Below are 20,197 nucleotides of genomic sequence, written 5' to 3'. Positions count from 1 at the left end.
ATGACAACAGCATGATTTTGCTCTATCATTGTCTGCTACAAAAAGAGCATTTGACAGTAAGTTAATATTATTGTCATTAGGGAACTATAAGTAGCCATAAAACTCTTTTAAGAGTGCACACACCAAATATCCTAGATCCCCATTTTAGCTGCACTATAACTCTGGGGCTCTGAGAAATGCTGGCCTTTACATAGCTTTTCCTCTGAAGAATACATTTGGCACTTCTTCCAGTTCAAAAGGATCCAACTGTTCTTCACACGTGAGTAGTTATTACAACTCCCTAAACCCCACAGGGTGACATAAGATTATACACATCAGACACAGAGCCCGCTTTGCAGCTCCACTTTTGAGGTAAGCCTATCCCTCTCCTCCTACTCTTGCTTGTCCTGATGATTCAAACATATCCGCATCTTGCAGTCAACATGATGATCAACACATGAATTGAAGCCTGGATCAGAATGAAAAGTGCCAAGCTATACTAGCCTCTTTACCAGGCAGCTGCACTCACTGCTGAACCATCTAACTGGCCTGAAGGAAAACCAGGAGCTCAACTATTAGGAATGGACCACTCTGTAACTCTCCCAAAAAGTCACTTATAAAGAAAATAAAGTGCATCGCACCGAGATTCAGAAAGAAACTGTTCAACCACCAAGTTAAAACTAGGAACAAACATCTACACAGGTAAGAGGGTGGATTCATGTTCCACAGTTCACACAGATATTGATGAATCTCCTTATTGATTCCTCATAACCATAGGAAGCACCTAAGTGAGCTGGAACAGAACAACGAAATCTGATACAAATACTACACCTCTTTACTCTTCATGATCTGCAAGTTTATTCCAAATCTGCTAAAAAATGTTTTTAAAGGATTTCTGTATTACTGCAGCGCAACAGAGTTTGATAGTGGTGTGGAATGAGTACCTTAGGTCCACTGTGCACTAAAGGTGAGAGTACACACACAGAAATTAAAATCACTTTGAGGTATCTAAAAGTTGAGAAGCCAATAAGCACAATCAGCCAGTCTTCACACAGTCTAACAATAATCTACAACAGTGTTTCTAAAACTGTGGGTCGGGACCCACTAGGTGAGTCGCGAGCCAATTTCAGGTGGGATCCCATTCATTTCAATATTTTATTTTTAATATATTAGACTTGATGCTGCCATGGTTTGTGACTGCATTTGGGGAAATGTTACAGATCTGTACTTTGAACAGGCTACTATGTATATGCTTTTAGCAATGATAGTCAATGGGACTTACTCCTGGGTAAGTGTGGGTAGGATTACAGCCTAGGATTGTTTAAAATTTTTCTGCTTGATGATGTCACTTCTGGTGGGTCCTGACAGATTCTCATTCTAAAAAGTGGATCCTGGAGCTAAAAGTGTGAGAACCACTGATCTATACACCAGAGTAATTATACAGGCCTACAAAATTGAGGGTCATAAAAGTTTTTCCCAAAATTTATGGTGGTTTGATATGAATTTGGGGTGCCGATTCAAAAAATGGCATCCGTTTTGCCCTATCAGGTCTAGTTTTGGAGATACGGCATCGTTTCATTAGTGAATGGTTCAAGCAGCTTCCTCATGAGGAAGCCATGGTGTAGGCACTTTCATTACACACTAATGAAACCATGCCGTATCTCCAAAACTAGACCTGATAGGGCAAAACAGATGGCATTTTTTGAATTGGCACCCCAAATATACCCAGGAATTGGCGTAACTAAGGAAGCAAAATGTGTGTTGGCCTGTGTTATCATTAAATGAAGCTGTGCCCTGTGATAAAACAGCTTGAAATAGGCACACATTGTCTTGCCACACAGGCTTAGTAACCTTAATGCAGCAACTTAATTACTAACCGATACTTGCCTAGCTGCGTGCTTAGTCAACATAAATTTTTGAGAGGCTGGGTGGAGAGACAGAAGTAAATTGTGTGGGCACAACCTGAATGCAAAAGTAATCATCGCAAGGGCTGTTAGCTGTTGCTCCACAGCAGTTGATGACAAATGGGTAAGAAACAACATATTGCCTTTGCCCTGTCTCTGCATTTAGCTACATGAGAACAGCGACTGTCAAATACGGCAAGTTTCTATGATAGATCACATTTTTTTCACAACTCAGTTCTGTATACTGCAATTCTTTGCATGTCACTTCAACTATTTCAAGCTGCCATCAGTAAAAGATCCAATACACACAACTGCATGCTATGCTGAATTCATTCTAATGGTCCATTTTAAGAGGCTACCCTTCTGGTCATCTATTTGTGCTCATAGGTTCTGTAATCTATAGGTGTACAAATGCAGACATTACACATCTATGGAATGCTGTACATTTAAAAATGAGCTTCATTCTAGGACAAAGGCAAGGTCAAAATATCCACCATATGCAAACAGAGAAAGAGTTTGATTTATAAGAGGACCAGATTTTACATGTCACAGATAAGCCACTCATTCATTACAAGTGAAATGGGAATACAGTGTTCTTCTGTCAGCATGGCCAATTCTAGTTATGAAAACAAGACCATTCTCCACCCGTCTTTGGCTTTTCTACAAGTCACAGAAATAATTAGGATGAAGAAGTTAGGCAAGTTCTTCAATGCTTGTCTCACTCTTAGACATCACACCCTTTCAATAATTTAAAGTCTTACCTGTTTCAGATTGTCAGCAATGAATACAAAATACACACAGCAGAAGCCCAACTGAGTGACAATCAAGAAAAAAACAATCAGATACCTGGAAAGAATAAGAAGAAATGCATTTGGAAAATGAAACAATTACTTCTGCAACAATGCTACCTGTATGCAGGGGTAGCCTGTGCCTCCCTACTGCCTGAAATCTCCCCCACGATTTTGCCACTCCTATGTGTGCACTTGCCCACTGGCCTGCCTCCCCCCAATAGATGAGGTGGGAGAGCAAGTGAGTGAACAAGCAAGAAGTGTAAACAAGATAAGTACCTTCCCCATATGGAATGAGTTCTGAGCCATGCAATAGGGCTGGCTTCGAGGCCGTACATCACAGCATCACCATAATCCACAAATTGTTTCTGATGTCTAGGTGGGAGAAAAAGAAGCACATTGAGCGGGTTGATTTGTTCACTATAGGTATGTTGCTGAAAACATATTATTGCCATACAACAACAACAACAACAACAACAACAACAGCATTGTGACTTCTCAAACTATTTTCCACACTATGATAATCTTTAGTGCTTATGTGTTCAAAACACATAAAATGTTTTAGGAAGCTTTAAAAAAATGTAGCATGAACATACTCGAGATGGGAATTTAAAAAAATTGCACTTGATCAAATCAGAACAGTGACCCAAGTTCACAGGGGCAGAGAGGATTGCAAATATGTCTATAAACATGCACAGTTATAATGAACATGCAGCTAGCCCTGTGAAAAACTGACAGGGATGTAGAGAGTGGGGAGGAAAGGTATCATGGATCTTTTTCAAAGACAGAGATAACATGAATGCTGTGTTGTGATTCAGAAGGCTGCCCAATGCTGTACAAGGCTTCTCACTTTCTTCAACAAGGGAATGAAGAAATGTATCTTCACTGTGCATGTATCAAGTCCCCCACCCCCATGTGCATACACAGAAGTTTCCCGTCTCACAGGAGAAATGGGGTGCCCCAAGTTTTTGCACAGTACAGGTTGAACCTCATTATTCGCGTGGGTCCCGTTCCACGAACTCATGTGGATGGCAAAAAAAGCACTATAGCAAATCAATTTAAAAAGCAAAGTTTCTTTGCTCTGGTGATTTAAAAACAGCCTTGCTGACCTTTGTGATGTAAGCTAAGAGTCATTAAGAAGACAATCCATCAGTCATCTTCCAAGCTTAGAAAGGCACTTCACTCAGTCCCTCCCTTCACCAATGCAAAGTGATCACCTTTCTTTCTCATGCTCAGGGGGAAGGGAGGGGCCCGCTGGAGAGAGGAGGATTGATGGATTGTCAGTTAGCTGCCCCCCCCCCCATTAAGGAGGCTACTGTTAAAGGACTGTTCAGTTTTTTAAACTGATTTTAAAGGGATGCATTTTTCCCCTTTTCCAGGGATCAGCACAATCCTTCTCATTTGCAGTGGCCATTCGCGTTGAGTCAAATCCATGTATCAAAAATCAGTGTATAAATAGGCTGGACCTGTATGTTCCAATGACTAGAACACTAGCATATTTGAGGTCAGGACCAGCTAAGCACAGATTCACTGCACCCCCTTGGTAAAAGTGCGCCCTCTCACTTGTGAGGCAGATTATTTTGTGTCCTCCTTCAAGGTGTGGCGTGAATGTAAGTGGCAAAGAAAATGTTCTCTAGAAGCAAGAGAAATGCTATTTGGTTTGACTTTTGATCCAAAATGGAGATAAAGGCAGAGTGACAGCAACAAGAAAGAGAAGGTCACTTTCTCTGAAGCATGGCTGTTGCAATTGCCAACTGGTGGAAGAGGAGAGGAAGGAAGGCCACTTGGGCAGGGACTGCCATCTCTGCAGCCACTGGCTGTGCTTTCAAAACATCAGCTGTGCCCCCCTCCCCCCCCAAGAACCACCAACTGCCTCTGTGGTGAGGAGGCAAAGAGGAAGAAAATAAGCTTCAAACCAAACATGTGAAAGCTGGAAGGCCACTTTGGAGGCAGAAGGGCAACACACAAATGCCTAGAGCCAGTGGCGTAGCTGGAGGGGGTCGGAGCACTCAGCCTGGCAGGGAGGTGGGCGAGCGGCCCCTCCCTTTGGAGCCATTCCTGTACAGCTCCGTTTCCCCCCCCCCTCGCCGGGAATGGCTCTGAAGGGAGGGGCTGCTTGCCCACCTCCCTGCCAGGCTGAGTGTTCCGCCCCCTCCAGCTATGCCACTGCCTAGAGCCCTAGACAGAACAAACAAATAAGTTTCTTCTTACTTGGTGCAGAAGTGGTGGGCACACTTAACCAGGATATGCATACAGTGTACCGCAATTATTCCAATCACAAGCAAGCTGATAGGGCCCATCTAAACAGTGTGAGAAGGAAGAAAGCATTTAGAGCACACTCTTGTGGCAGACAAGACATCTGCAAAATTTTCTTCAGTGAAACCAGCTCTTCTGCCAAAAATCTAAGAAAAGGAGGCCCCGCCATACTCCAAGAGCGGATAGTCTGAATAAGCCAAACAAAAAAAACAAGTTACCCAAACAAGAAATCTTAACAATCCTGGGCAGTAAGGATTGTTATCCCATGCTGGGGTGGGCAGCTATGACTTGCCTAAGGCCTCATAGTGAGTTCATGGCAGAGGCAAAGTTGAGCTGTGGCCTTCCTGATTTGTAGTTCAGGCTTTTAGCCACCACACTGCACCAACTCCAATGGGACTCTGACCCACAGCAGACATCCTGATAAACAGGAGCACTTGGGAAAGTCACAGAGTGTGCCTGTAACCACACAAATAAAACTACAAGCTTAACAACTTAGCTCCTTTGCAGATAAAATACTGTTTATTCAAGTTCCCCCTTCAGTTCAAGGAGAGGGTTCATTGGGCACCAAGACATGGAGCTTAGTCTCCTGCTCTCAGATGGAAAGTTCTGTGGCTGTCCTACACCCCCTGGCAAAGGTAATTCCATAGCATCATTGGGATGACCACAAAGGTCCTGCCCTTTACTGTGGATACATCTACCTCATATGGTAAAGGAAAGCCAGCAGGGTCTGATGTAAAGGCATGAGTGGTGGCAGACTAAAGGCAATCACCAGCACTTTTAATCAGACCTGCAAGCATCACAGCTAGTTCCGCTCCAGCAAGCTGGCTTGAATACAGTTCCTCCTTCAAGAATCAGCTCCCATAGCATGCAGGCTGCCTACCTGCCAGAGGTTGTAGCCTCTGTAATGAAAAAAGAAGGCAATGTGCACAGGGGCAAGGAGAACTGAATCCATGGATACAGGAACAGCTGATACGCGGGGGCAATGCTTGTATTTAACCAGTGACTGAAAGAATGCGCACATACAAACTGCTGTGAATGCATGTGGCCACATGAAGCTGAGCTCAAGAGACCCTCCTCAACCTTAGAGAAATCTTTCCCATCTTCACCCTGATACTATGCAGGATAAGTCCTGTGCTCCTTCCAACCCTTTTCACCATAGATTCATGTTTTGTTTCCATCTCTCTGCCAACTGAACAACCATTTTGCCGAAACTTATTCACTCCTTTTCTTCTTCCCCTGGTCATCTTCCTGTACTTGGAATTTACTTCTCCACCCATGTTCTCCTAGCAGGTCTCCTCTTTCTTCCTAAGCTCTTGCTCAGTTTTGTGGTTGAAATGTCTCCCTCTCACATCTAATAATTTGTCATTCTTACTCCTCTAATTTGATTTTTTAATTTGCTCTTATTTCTTTGACTGATCTCACTTGATCACTTTCTTTTTTTAGGATCAATGTCCAACTCCCTCTCCAATTTCTCCGTTAAAATCTCTTGCTCACTAGCCTTCCTTTCTTATTGCACATTTTTAGCCTCTTGCTCTCTTCTGGTAATTCCCTCTATGGCTATTCTCTTTTTCCTTCCTCATTTCTGTTGCTTGCATAGGGGTTGTTTACTTCATTGTGCTCCTATTCTCCCTTCTACTTCCTCATCATATCCTGTTTAAGTTGCTTCTTTGCCTTTAAAATTTCTTCATTCCCCAATTCCTTATTTACCTTCCATTTCCATCTTCTCCACTCTGCTACAATTTTTTTTTAGTAAGTCTCACTTATTTCAGCAAGACCTACGCCCAGGTAAGTATGTATAGGATCGCCATTTAAGAATTTAAGCAGAATATGTGAAAGCACAGGACATGATCCAATAAGTTAAGTGCTACTTTTACGTTCCATCAATTTCAGTGAGAAAAGAAAGCACAAGCTTTCTTTACTCCTATTAAGCTCAATGGAATGTTTAAATTCTTAACTTTGTCTGGATCATGCCCAGTGGCTCTTTTCTCCTGAATCTTTAGCCTCTGGTACCTGCCCTTTCCTTCCTGTTTACCTTTCCAAATTGTCTTGCTTGTGAGCAGTTTGTTCTTTTTAATCCATTTACAGAACATGCTGTTTAAGGACTGGGAAAACAAAATGTTATTACCAATAACTTGTTTGTAGCTAGTTAAATGCATTTGTATACAATAGATTGCATCATGAAATCAGAACTATTTTGATATGACTTTGCTTATTATGGCTTACATGATCAAGAACAACCCTGCTAACTGGGCAAAGAGGCACTTTTTCAAGGGGCATTCCTCTTATATTTAGCAGGGGGAGACTAGCTGTGCCTTTTCACTCCAGCGCAGTGTCTTTCCTAGTGCCTGTTTGCTAGACTTTCTTCTGCATCTTTTTAGATTGTGAGCCCTTTTGGGACAGGGAGCCATTTAATTATTTGATGCTCTCTGTAAACCATTTTGTGGATTTTTCTGTTGGAAAGAGATATATAAATATTCTTGTTAACAACAACAACAACATCTTGAAGAACTTTTGGTGCTTGTTGGAAAAATTCTAACATCTATGTCAAACCTATACACTGGAAAGTTAGGGAGTGCGTCACCTACACATTTCAGGAAATACTTTGACATCATGGCCTAAATACTTCAGCAATCATGCAAATATTTCATGGAACAGATTAGATATATCATTTGTGCTGAGCTGGGCTGGTGTTACATAACGTTGCACAATAATGAAATGATGAAACAGGTACTTCCTTGCAGTTAGAGGCCGTTAATATTACCAAAGGAGAAGATGCTAAAAGCTTTTTTGGTTTGGTTGTTATGATGTTAGGGTTATAGCAGTGAAATGTAAGGCAGCTCCATGGTTGTAGCCACCTACCTGTTTACAGGGTAAGTAATCTTCACACCTGCTTTCTAAGAATGCATTCTCTCTGTTTTGCTTGTACCCCGATTTGAAGGAGAATGCTGGAGTAGCTGTAAAAGGCACACTCTCCACTTTACAATTAAGAGAACAATCCCCAGAATAATTCCCCTGAGGACTTCCTCATGCACAGAGGAAAGGAATTTGGGAAGAGAGACGTACAGAATATTCCACAGCATCTCAGTCTGCAGAATAAGGACTTATGGAGGAAAAGCCAGTAATGGAGAGAAGTGACTGCCCATATACTTCACTTCCATCACTGGCATCTTGAACTTTCTTCTGCACCCATCAGCTGCTAGGATTGCAGCCTAACTGATAGATAGCAGTATTTTGTAATTTCTACAGACCCAGACAGAACTGGAACAAAAGGGTTCAGGTCTGAAAAATTCACGTCCCTCCTGTCTAAAGGCAAAGCCATCATCTGCTCAAGTATCATAAGCAAGGTGGACGAGTGAATCAATGAAGTCAGCAAGACGAGCTTGCTTCTTAATGAAGTGAACCATGTCTGACCATCTAACCCCAGTATTTGAAATGAATTACATGCCAAGAAGCTGTCTTACCACAATGCCAGCATTCTTCACAGCTAACGGGAGTCCCAACAGGCCTGTCCCAATATTTCCTTTCAACACATGTATCAAAGTTTGAAGCCATCTGAAGAAAACAAAATACACAGAGATAGTGGCTTTAACATGTCTGCACAGAAACCATTGAGCCAACCCTGTGCCAGAACACAGGACCTCGCTTTCTCCCAGCTGAGAGTCTCTATGAAAGGGCACAGGTAGCATATGAATTGAAGCTGATACGACATAATCTTGGCCACAGGTTCATTTAGTGATGCAATTTTGCAGCCTCCATAGAGTTCTGTTCCTTTAGCAGCTAAACAATGTAGTCTTAAAAGCTCATTTGGTAGAAAGAGACCATTTCCCTACATAATGCCGTAATAGTGTTAGAAGACCATAGCAAAAAAAATTCTCTCTCAATTTACATTTTATGATTTAGCAATAGATGTAGAAAATTTCTTCCAAAAGGATAACAGGAAAATATTTTTTTTTCCTACAACTATAGCTAGTTCTTAAGACTGCCCCCCCTCCAATTGTTACAGATAAGAAAATTCAAGATTCAAAAGGACTAATAAACTCACAGCAAAGCAGACAATGGGTGCAATCCTAACCCCTTATGTCAGTGCTTTTCAGCACTGGCATAACAGTGCCAGTGGGACAGGCGCTGCATCCTGTGGTGGGGTGTCACTCACGGAGGCCTCCTCAAAGTAAGGGAATGTTTGTTTCCTTACCTCAGAGCTGGAAAGCATTGACATAAGGGGTTAGGATTGCACCCAATGGGTCATTAATTTAACAAGCTTCAGCACACTGAATGTGGGAGACAGGCAGGTTTTCTACGTTCTGAGCAGATGGAGGAAATCATGTAAACAGACAACACATCTTTGAAAACATGTGCTCGCGTTCATGATTTCCTGAAGAAACAGGATTCCAGAAGAACTTCCTATTCTATGTCTAAATCACCTGAAAACGTCAGAGTTCTGGCTAGCTACACTCCTACTTCAAGCATACGAGAGGTGCAGCAGTCTGTCCACAAGCCAAAGGCAATTCGTAGATGAATGAAGAATTTGAGTACAAGCCCAAGCCACTACATACACATGCATCCAATGAAATCAGTGATCTTAATCATGAGGAACTGGGGATAGCACTAGCATCTTCATTTTTTGACATTTACATCCTAAAAGGAGTCATGCATGATGCATGTGTGATTTTCCCTCTCTCTCCTTGTTAGAAGCAGTTAGCTCATGTACAAACATAGACATACACACGCACGCAGCCCAATGAAGAAGCAACTTACGTCGTTCCATTTGTCTCTCCAAATCGCTGATAGGATGATGGGGTGGAAAAGCTGCTTAAGCCCTCAGGAGGACTGCCATCAGGAGTCACCTCTGTTGAGCTGTAGTCATTGTAGTCTTCACTGCGCAGTCTCCTCGTGGACATTGCGGCTGCGGGAGAAGCAGTGTCAGAAACTACAGTCCCTGCTAACTCAATGTTCGCTCCCTGGACTGTCATTGTGTTCACCACATAAGGCTTCTCTGGATGGGACATTGCTGCTGTACAAGTGTCTAGATCGTACTAGAGAAGCAGCTTATGCCTAGAAGAGTTATATACTGCCACACCCCCAACCTACACGAGGAGTTGCAACAGCAGCACCCTGAAAGGAAAACTCCAGATCAGAGGAGTGCTCGGGAATGAACCTTTTCCTAATTATCATTGGAGCCAAAGCACCAAAGTCCAAACACCCACACTTTCTCCTAAAAGGCAACTCTTGAACTGTTCTGCCGATACTATTGCCTTGAACATGACCAACATAAATTTGTATCCATTTTCTCCAAGGAATCAGAATTAGAGGCAATTCTACACCCAGAAAAGATTGTAGCAGACAGTATTCATTTCCTGACATTCACTTCTGAAATATTCTGAAGACAAGCTCAGAAGAAAAAAAGGGTCTATATCAATCATCTGGCTTCAGGTTGTGGACCTTAAAATTCAGAAATCATCAAAATAGAGTCCTGCAAATAGAAGTATGCACAGACCAAAATTCTAACCTCTTTCCTTTACCATGCACAGCAATGAGCTCAAGTACAAAGGCAAAGTTTCTGCCTACTCGTTAAAGACTCAGTGTTAATTTCCATGATAAATAGTTAAATCATGCCACACTCGCACCTACATAGACTATGATCTAGCTCAGCCACTGTGGCGTGGCATACTGGTGCGCCGCAAATGGTCCCTAGGTGTGCCGCTGGAGTTTGGTGGAGGCTCATTTATTAATAGGATCATTGGGGGCTATGAGCCCCCCACCAACAGCATGGTGTCAATTGTCCAAAAACTGATGGTGTGTCCAAAAACTGATTGACAATTTTAGTACCTTGTCAGTGTGCCATGAGACAAAAAAGGTTGACAATCACTGATCTAGCTATCCCTGTACTTTGTGTCATCAGCCCTCAAATACACATCATGTTCTTAAAGCATATCTTTCTATGAAAAGTGATGCCAGAACACATTCACATATACAGTACTGTCCTTAACTTTTGGGGGGAGGGGGGCCATCAGTGAAGGATTCAGACTACATTAGAGTTATGTTCACAAGATCTTAAAAGCATAGAGAGGAGAGTTCCATCTTGATTTCCCCCCCAGTTTTAAAATTTGTTTCTTCAAAGTCACAATTCTAGAAAGTCTAATGATTCCTAATGCCTTTGAAAACTATAAACCGTAACGATATATACACAGTATAAATTAAACATATGAGATACATATGCTCAAAATGACTCATGAGGATTTAGTGGAAGACTTAGAGCCCCTTTTGTGCACACAGATTTCCTCAGTTTGAGGTTAGGAACAAACCATAGCCAAATTGGGCAAGCTACACCTTCCCCAACTGGAAAGATGGGTAACAGGAGGGAAGGGAGAGGAGCAAGTGCATTCACATAGCACCACACCAAACAAGAATTTCATCTCAATGATATATCACAGAACATTTTCACATTGTATGTCAATGCATGGCATACAATGTACACAAATTATGAGAACCAAATTAGTTTTAAACAACAATTTGTGGACATTGTACTTTAATTTTTGTAAGCTCCTGATGAAGAGCTTTTACAATCTAAAAACATGCGGAAATTCTAGAAGTTTCCACATACTATTCCCTTGATCATGTTTTGCTACTGATGTCAAGCATCTCTTCTACGCTCTTAAGCATCAGGACAGGACAAGGCAGAATTTTTATGCAAATTGGTAATATAGCAATAAGGCTTCGGTTTCACTACTAAATTCAACATAAAATTGCTGAGCCATCTGGTGTATATTTTGCTTGTTTTTCAAAAACACTGACTGATCAGAGCCTGGCAGAGAACAGCAAGCATAAAACAATTTCACAGAGAAACAGTTCCAAAACCCGCCCCAAAACTGTACAGTAATTTTAACATAAGCAAGCAACACACTGATTAATCTCAGAACACGACAACCGCAAAACTGTTGACAAAACCCATTGTGAGGTTGGAAACAAAAGGAATTTTCCCGATAAAACCATCCAAGTACAGATAATTATATAGCAACAGCCACCCACTCCTTGTCTACTTGATATATCACGGCTGAATCACAACATTCAGCAGCTAGGCTACAGAGTCTGAGTAATGGAGACAAAGGTACAGCTCTTTTATTCTGTAACCCACCCATGACATAACCCCTCCATGTAACTGGCCCATCAATAAGCCTTGATGCTCTTCTCCCCCAAGAAGCAGCCAAACTCATCCTCTCCACCAATTACATGACAGTTTTGTCTCAAGATTAGAGATTGCAAAGTGGTAGGAAGCACAAGAGGCCAATTCCACTGAGCTCAGCAAGAAAAAAAATGCTTGAGAAGACAGAACTTGGAAAAGTACCGGAGGAAGGGTTCCAACCTTATATAAATAGGAAAAGCGCTTGCAAGCAGCAGTATCACTCGAAAGCCAAGGATCACCCACACTGTGAACCCTTTTGAAGGCAGACTGCAAGCAGGTATTGCCTCATGTTGAATGATGTAAAACTACTTTAGGAAAGGACAGGGGGAGTAAAAGTTTGAAAAAGGACTGTTACTAAATTCCAGGGTTTTTGCTCTTCTTTAAAGTGACAGTTGACACCCAATATTAATATAGTAACAATATTATTCCATGCTACGTATTCCAGTGAAAAGTCTAGACTAACAGCAGTAGGAAAACTTATCTTTGTCGCCTTGCAGAATTACTGCTTTCTACACGTAGTAACTGCTGTAAATTAGCTATTTTTCATTCCTTGCAGATCACTATGGGGAAAATGAGGAATTTTCACTTCTGCCTATTTTTTACTTGCTTAGGACCTTTGTAGCACCTTAGTGCAGAGCTTTTCAAACTGGGGTGTCACAACACCCCAGCCAGAGAGCCCTGGCCTCTTTCCCCTTAAAAGGCGGGGGCAGGGCGAGGCAGCGATGCAATCTCCAAGATCGCATCACTAAGGGGGCTACAGGGACTGACATTCACTTACCAGATCCTTCAGTAGCATCCTAGAGGTGCGGGGAGCCCTGCGCGAGCGTCTGCAGGGCTCCCCGAAGCTTAAAAAGGGAAAGTGCAGCGATTATGCTCCACTTCCGGTCTTGCGGAGGCAGGGCGTGATTGCTGTGCTTCCACTTTTTAAGCTTCAGAGAGCCCTACAGGCGCACGCGTAGGGCTCCCCACACCCCAGGGAGGCAGCTGCAGGGAATGGTGAGCAGGGCCTAGGAGAAGGGGAGTTAAGGGGGTAATTTGTACCGGGGTCCAAGGTTAAAAAGGGGGCCCAGGATCCAAAGGAGGGGGCCCAGAAATTTCCTGGGATCTTACATTTTCCTATCTACTCAGGATTGCTGCCTGCATGGGATGCTGGGGACACGACCATGAGCGTGCAACTGCAGCTACTGGCAAGCCGCATATGCTGTGCTTAGGAATGCATAAATGACACTCCTTAGCACAGTGTCCAATCTGGGAAGAAACTGGCCTGCTATAGTCGCTCTTCGGCTCGTGGCTCTTATTACCATGAAAGAGTATAGAGGAGCTCAGAGACACAGCTGCAAGACTACGGCTGCTGCAGAAGCAAATTTTGGTACGCACAGGACACTTTCCATTCTAGTGTGAGACGAATATGATGATGCTAATTTTTCTGCAATTATTTTCTATATTTAAAAGATTTTAGAGAGACTTAGTGTGTTTGGTTTTCTGTATTAATGTATGTAGCTGCTGATGTCACATGAGTGAGTAGTCCTGGGCTCCAAAGACTTTTCCAGCTGTCTCCACCCTTCCCCACCCTGTTTTGCCCCTTCTTGCCCCCATTCTGCTTGCCCGTCACCACCCTCCCCCACTCTGTTTCACCCCTGCCCCTTTGCAAAGGGGCCCAAAAGAAGCTTTGTACCCCCTGACAAAACCCCTCTCAGAGGCCCTGCTGACAGGTACATGCCAGTCCCTGCAGCCTCCTTAGTGACACGATCCTGGGGAACGCATCGCTGCCTTCCCCCGGCTGCCTCCCCCCTCCCCTGCAAGGATTTACTACGGTCCTCAAACTCCCTGAGAGTTTGAGAACCAAAGCCTTAGTGGCTTCTGTGATGCCTCAGCATCCCAAGAGGGGTTGCTAAGTCATTCCAAGGGAGTAGTTATATTTGTTCCATTGTGTCATTTATTGAATGAGCATCTCCTTCTCCCCCCCAACCAACTGGTAAAAATTGGACCTGGTTCTGAGCAACTCATTGGACTATCACATCCATCTGATTTCCAGGAAAGGGGGGAGGAGGTCAGATGGCCCAGGTTACCTGGTTAGAAAAAAATCAGTGCAATTCACCTGTTTTGCACATGTGTCCAGGTTCAACTTGGGAGCATCTGACGCTCCACATAGGCTCATCCCGATAATGAATGGGTACATTCATTACCCATCCCGATATGAATGGGTACATTCATTACCCATCCCGATAATGAATGGGTACAAGGATCAGGAACAGCATGAATAAGTAGATGAAGGAAAATATCCCCAGAGGACACATCAGATTTCTGCTTCATTTGCTGCTTGCATTTTAACAATCTTACCAACTGCCCTCTTCCTTCCTTCCTTTTATTAGTGCCCTTTTTTATTCTTGCATCTTTTCTTTACTGTTTTGATACTCTACAGCTTTTAATAAACTTTTTGTATTTGATTGTTTTACCTGCCTAGTTTCACTTCACTTCGGAAGGAGCGGGTTGCATGCCAGACCACTCATGCTTTGCTATTAATTTTAAGGAAAACCTTCCAAATTTGAGAGCTCCCTGTCAAACCCAGAGGAACGTCTTCGAAGGTGCCCTCCTTCTCTTTGTGCTCTATAGCTTTGGATGTCATTGTCAATTACTTTTTTCCAGTCCACTCAGTTAAAATGGTGAAGTAGGGTGGTGGGTTTCAGTTGCTATCCACACCCAGTCTGCCCTCCACAACAGGGACATGCCGTAAAGGTGAGGTGAGGACATGCTGAGGTACCTGCTGTGACACAGCCCCATAAGTAGCTACCTGGAAGCTGCAATACCTGATCATACCAGAGATTGTTGCTGCAGGACTAGTCTCTACCTGTATAGTTCACATTCCTGTTACAATACAGGGATAGACTAGAACTCAGTTTCCCCTATGAACATACAACCCCTCGAGTGGGTAGAGCGTGCATGCAATCACAGGGGAAGTTGATGCTCTGTCTCCCCTTACTGCACATCCCTGCTTCATATAATTCTTACTATCATGAATAGCACTGCTGCTGAGGAGACCATAAGCCACTGCTGCCTGTTATCAAGAAATCTGGATATACTGGAAAGTAGTCAAAGAACAATATACTATTGCTAGGGCAAACATCATTCTGAAATTGTTTGCAAGTTGCATTTCTCAGAATGACCTACACCCTAAGAAAAATGGACATTTTTCTACTCACTGCCAAGTTCAGTAGATTAGCACAGCAGCAGTTCTACTAGAAGGAGATTTTATGCATTACACTCCAAAAGAAGGGAACCTTTAATAACATAAGAACAACCCCACTGGATCAGGCCATAGGCCCATCTAGTTCAGCTTCCTGTATCTCACAGCGGCCCACCAAATACCCCAGGGAGCACACCTGATAACAAGAGACCTGCATCCTGGTGCCTCCCTTTCATCTGGCATTCTGACATAGCCCATTTCTAAAATCAGGAGGTGGCACATACAAGTCATGGCTTTTAACCCATAATGGATTTTTCCTCCAGAAACTTGTCCAATCTCCTTTTAAAGGCATCCAGGCCAGATGCCATCACCACATCCTGTGGTAAGGAGTTTCAAAGACCAACCACATGCTGAGTAAAGAAATATTTTCTTCTGTCTAGCCTATCTCTCCAAACACTCAATTTTAGTGGGTGTCCCCTGGTTCTGGTGTTATGTGAGAGTGTAAAGAGCATCTCTCTATCCACTTTATCCTTCCCATGCATCATTTTGTATGTCTCAATCATGTCCCCCTTCAGGCGCCTCTTTTCTAGGCTGAAAAGGCCCAAACACCGTAGCCTTTCCTCATAAAGAAGGTGCCCCAGCCCAGTAATCAACTTAGTCACTCTTTTTTGCACCTTTTCCATTGCACCACTATGTCCTTTTTGAGATGTGGTGACCAGAACTGGACACAATACTCCAGGTGTGGCCTTACCATTGATTTGGTCAACAGCATTATAATATCAGCTATTTTGTTCTCAATACCTTTTCTTATGATCCCAAGCATTAATGGGATCCCAGTTCTATGAATGGTTCAGAAGTACAATACTGTATGTATAATATTTGACAGCCTGATCCCCCACTCCCAAAACAACCACATCTGGCCAACATATTCAACCACATGTTGATGTTTTGACAAGATGAACACTTATAGGGAACACCATTAAGATGACTTTTAAAAAGCAACCTGGCATGGAAACACAAGCATGTGAATATTTCTATTCATGCTTCTACATCCATAACAAAAAAAAGACTTCAGTAAGAAATGCTCATGACAAATCCATACACCACTTCCCCTAAATGCATATATACTGAAGAACTGTACAGCGCACAAGCAGCTTTTCAAAGCCATTTCCAAGTGCAGCCAGGATTCTGGGGCATGTTTCCTTAAGTGTATCCTCCTTAAACCAATTTCTGTAGCCTAGTTGCTCAAACATCTATTGCTTTTGAACAGTGTTGCATGTTTTTAGTTCCTTCTTCAGATCTAGTACTGTACATATAACCTCCAGATTTCAAACACTGTGCTAGAGAAACTCTCTCCATGGCTCTACCCTATAACAGCTCCTCTGCAGCATCCAGAAAGTCTACATTTAGTGTTCAAATTCACCTTACCTGTGCAACTAATATACAACACTTCAATTCCATGCCTATTGCACAATTTCATCCACACAGGGACTAACAGAAACAACCTCTATGTGGAAAATGACATGCATACCCATGTGCATGCAGCTCCAGTCACTGAAATTACATGCCACAGCATTTCCCAAGCATGATAACACAGCATAAAAAGCTATAATTTTCACATGTGACTATGTGCTTTCCCCATCCCAATTGCTTCCACGAAGAAGTAGCATAGTGTGCTAAGCAATTCTCATTCAAGATTCTCCTACGATTACCACTCCTATGATTTTCATCCAACTGCAAGTTAAACATCATAAATGCCAGGGTGTTAATTTGCACTCCTTAAAGCGAGACATACAGGCTTCCCTCCACCCCACTCTTCTATTGCTCAACACAGATTCATCCAGGTTAGCCATATATTGGGGAAGAAATCTCATCCTTTTCAAGAAAGAATCTCATGTCCTACTCTAACCCATTCACTCTTCTGGAAGATGCAGTCTGTCATCCATCCTATTTTTAGTACACAGAAAGCACAAAGCTTGGTCACAAGGTCTGCATCGTTCACCCATATCTCATCAAGGTACACAGAAGCTCTACCACTCAAAAACACACCATCTTTCTCTAGCTACACCTGCCAAGCTTGTAACCCTGCCCTGCAACACACCTATCCTGGAAATCACTTGTAGTGTTTTGAACAGTAGTCTGGCTGGGAGAAACTCAGAGTGGGCAGACCATTTCACACTTCCAGGCTGGAAAGAGCTCCATGGGTTGAACCCTTGCATCAGGCAGTCTTTAGAACACAGAGAGGAGCCTTGCCAGGAATGTTTTTAAAAGCATAGCAACCCTATTAATAGCAGCACAGCACTACACTTCTCACGCCTACACTTCTGCCACTATTCCACACCTCAAGTTCAACACACCCTGCCTATGCCAGGCTTCCGCCATCAGCCTCACACACACACAGCCTGCCTATGCCAGGCTTCCGCCATCAGCCTCACACACACACACACACACAGCCTGCCTATGCCAGGCTTCCTCCATCAGCCTCACACACACACACACACACACACACAGCCTGCCTATGCCAGGCTTCCTCCATCAGCCTCAAACACACACACACACACAGCCTGCCTATGCCAGGCTTCCTCCATCACACACACACACAGCCTATGCCAGGCTTCCGACATCAGCCTCACACACACACACACACACACACACACACACAGCCTGCCTATGCCAGGCTTCCTCCATCAGCCTCACACACACACACACACACACACAGCCTGCCTATGCCAGGCTTCCTCCATCAGCCTCAAACACACACACACACACAGCCTGCCTATGCCAGGCTTCCTCCATCACACACACACACAGCCTATGCCAGGCTTCCGACATCAGCCTCACACACACACACACACAGCCTGCCTATGCCAGGCTTCCTCCATCAGCCTCAAACACACACACACACACACACACACACACACACAGAGCCTGCCTATGCCAAGCTTCCTCCATCACACACACACACACAGCCTATGCCAGGCATCCGACATCAGCCTCACACACACACACAGTCTGCCTATGCCAGGCTTCCGCCATCAGCCTCACACACACACACACAGCCTGCCTATGCCACTCACTCAGCCCCTGCACATGCCAGGGTTCCACCACAGCCTGGCATTCCCCGGTGCCTGCGCCCTCCACTCACCGGCCCTGCCTACACCGGCGCCTCTTCCTTTTTTCCCTTTCAGCAGCTTTCCATTTCGGCCTCTTCCTGCGGAGGGTCATCCGCCTTAACCTCCTTTCACTCGTCACGTGACTTTGCCGGCTCAGCCACAGATACACAGAGACGGTCAGCTGACTCCCTTCTCATCCCGGGAACCTGCTGCTCAGAAGCCCTCCTTCCGCCCCATCGGGTGTGCGCAGGCGCAGTAGCCACCTCGGGCCTTTTAAATGGTTGGGTTTTGCAGCTGCGCCACCTGGAGGACGATGCATGCCTTGCACCCATCAGCCATCTCTGCTCCCCTCAGGTAACCTTGCAGTTGCAAGTGCTCCTTCAGTGGGGACTCTTGTGACCAAAGCAGATAAGCTCAGAGGTCAATCACCTGAGGATTTGTGGTGGGCAGGCGGCTCCTCAGTTGGTTAATCAGTCGCAAAGCAAGACCCCACCTCTGCAAAGGGGCTCGCCCTGCTCCCTGCCTCCAGTCTACAGAGCAATCAAAAGTAGCACGGCCCCCTCCTTTTATGGCACTGGATGCAAGAGTGAACCTGAGGCCACTTTCCATTCTGAGCTGGCCTTCGTTCATTAAAAACACTTCGGTCTCTCTCCCCAGTGCACCATAATTGCCTCCTCAGCACAGAGGCAGGGACCGGAATTTGGCCCTCGTCCTGTGCTCCACACCTTGATGAACAGAAATGTCTGGGGAGAGACCATCTGCACCCCTCCCTTGAATCAAGACTGCCTGGTATTCTTCCGCAGCAAGCCCCAAAGAGGGCAAGGGAGCCCACAGACCCAGCAAGCAGCTGCTGTGAAGAAAGCAAATTCCAGCCTAGGAATCACAAGGACAGGCACTGAAGATAAATATATTCAATGCATATATTGATACATTAAACAAATCTAGGTTGCAGCCACATATTGCAGAGCAAGAAGAGGGCAATCAGAACTATCAGGCTGCACCCAAACTCCTCTGGCACCTAGTTCAGGTGCCACCCTCCACACTCCTACTGTGGGAATTCCCCCACTGCTGATCTCACACCTTACTCCACAAGGCCCTCTGCAATAATCAGGGCCTTGAGGCCTGGGGCTGGTGCCTCCTTCCTTCCCCCAGATCTGCCTCTTGTTCCAGCCAAAATGATAGTGTGTGCTGCCACCATGAAGACAGGGCCAGAGTGGGGGTGGGATCCTCAAAATCCTCCAAGTTGCATGAAGATTGACAAAAAAACTTATGCTGTAGCATATAGCCAATCATCCAGGAAAGGTCCAGGGCAAAGGTCTGAGTTCAGCCCAACAATAGGCAACTGACATATTTTAAACATAAAAAACATTTATTAAAAAGAAAAGGGGGAGTGGGGTAGGAGCAGGGCTGGCCCATCCATGAAGTCTACTGAAGCTGTTGCCTCAGGCAGCAGATTGGTGGGGAGCAATCATCTGTGTCCCCCTACTTGCCTTCCTGTCCCTCATTCTTCGATTCCCTGGACTGGAAAGGGAAGAGGGGGACAAAAGGAAGGGGAGGGGAGTGGTGAGCTAGAATACTGGAGAGGACCAGAGGCTGGCACATAACCAGGTAAGGGGGCAGCATTTGGCATCAGGAGGTAAGCCCTGGGTAGGAGAATCCAAGAGGAAGAAAAGAACAAGCAGGCTTACAAAATGGCTTAGGCATTGGAAGCCCCAGGAGTGGATTGTAGCAAAAGGTACAGACCAAACTTAAAACAAGATAAAATCTCTTATACTACTATCCAAGCATCAACT

General features: G+C 44.3%; 1 protein-coding gene across 2 annotated transcripts in view; it reads right to left on the bottom strand.

Moving 5' to 3' along the window:
- LOC136640858 (proton-coupled amino acid transporter 1-like) overlaps positions 1–18,600 on the bottom strand; it is a 50,022-nt gene extending 31,422 nt beyond the window's left edge. Inside the window, exons 1-6 of one of the 2 annotated variants that reach the window (XM_066616222.1) lie at positions 18,437–18,600; positions 9,683–9,830; positions 8,389–8,479; positions 4,883–4,971; positions 2,951–3,046; positions 2,645–2,729 (exon numbers count right to left, since the gene is read on the bottom strand). In XM_066616222.1, coding sequence (XP_066472319.1) covers positions 2,645–2,729; positions 2,951–3,046; positions 4,883–4,971; positions 8,389–8,479; positions 9,683–9,825 — 504 coding nt within the window. In that variant the 5' untranslated portion in view covers positions 9,826–9,830; positions 18,437–18,600. Of the gene's footprint in view, positions 1–2,644; positions 2,730–2,950; positions 3,047–4,882; positions 4,972–8,388; positions 8,480–9,682; positions 9,860–18,436 lie in introns of those variants that run through there. The other variant, XM_066616223.1, reaches the window with a different exon arrangement.
- Positions 18,601–20,197: the final 1,597 nt, after the last annotated feature.

This window comes from Tiliqua scincoides, chromosome 2, assembly GCF_035046505.1.
Source record: "Tiliqua scincoides isolate rTilSci1 chromosome 2, rTilSci1.hap2, whole genome shotgun sequence".
In the NCBI taxonomy this organism is placed as follows: domain Eukaryota; kingdom Metazoa; phylum Chordata; class Lepidosauria; order Squamata; family Scincidae; genus Tiliqua; species Tiliqua scincoides.
This window is presented reverse-complemented; position numbering and strand designations above follow the sequence as displayed.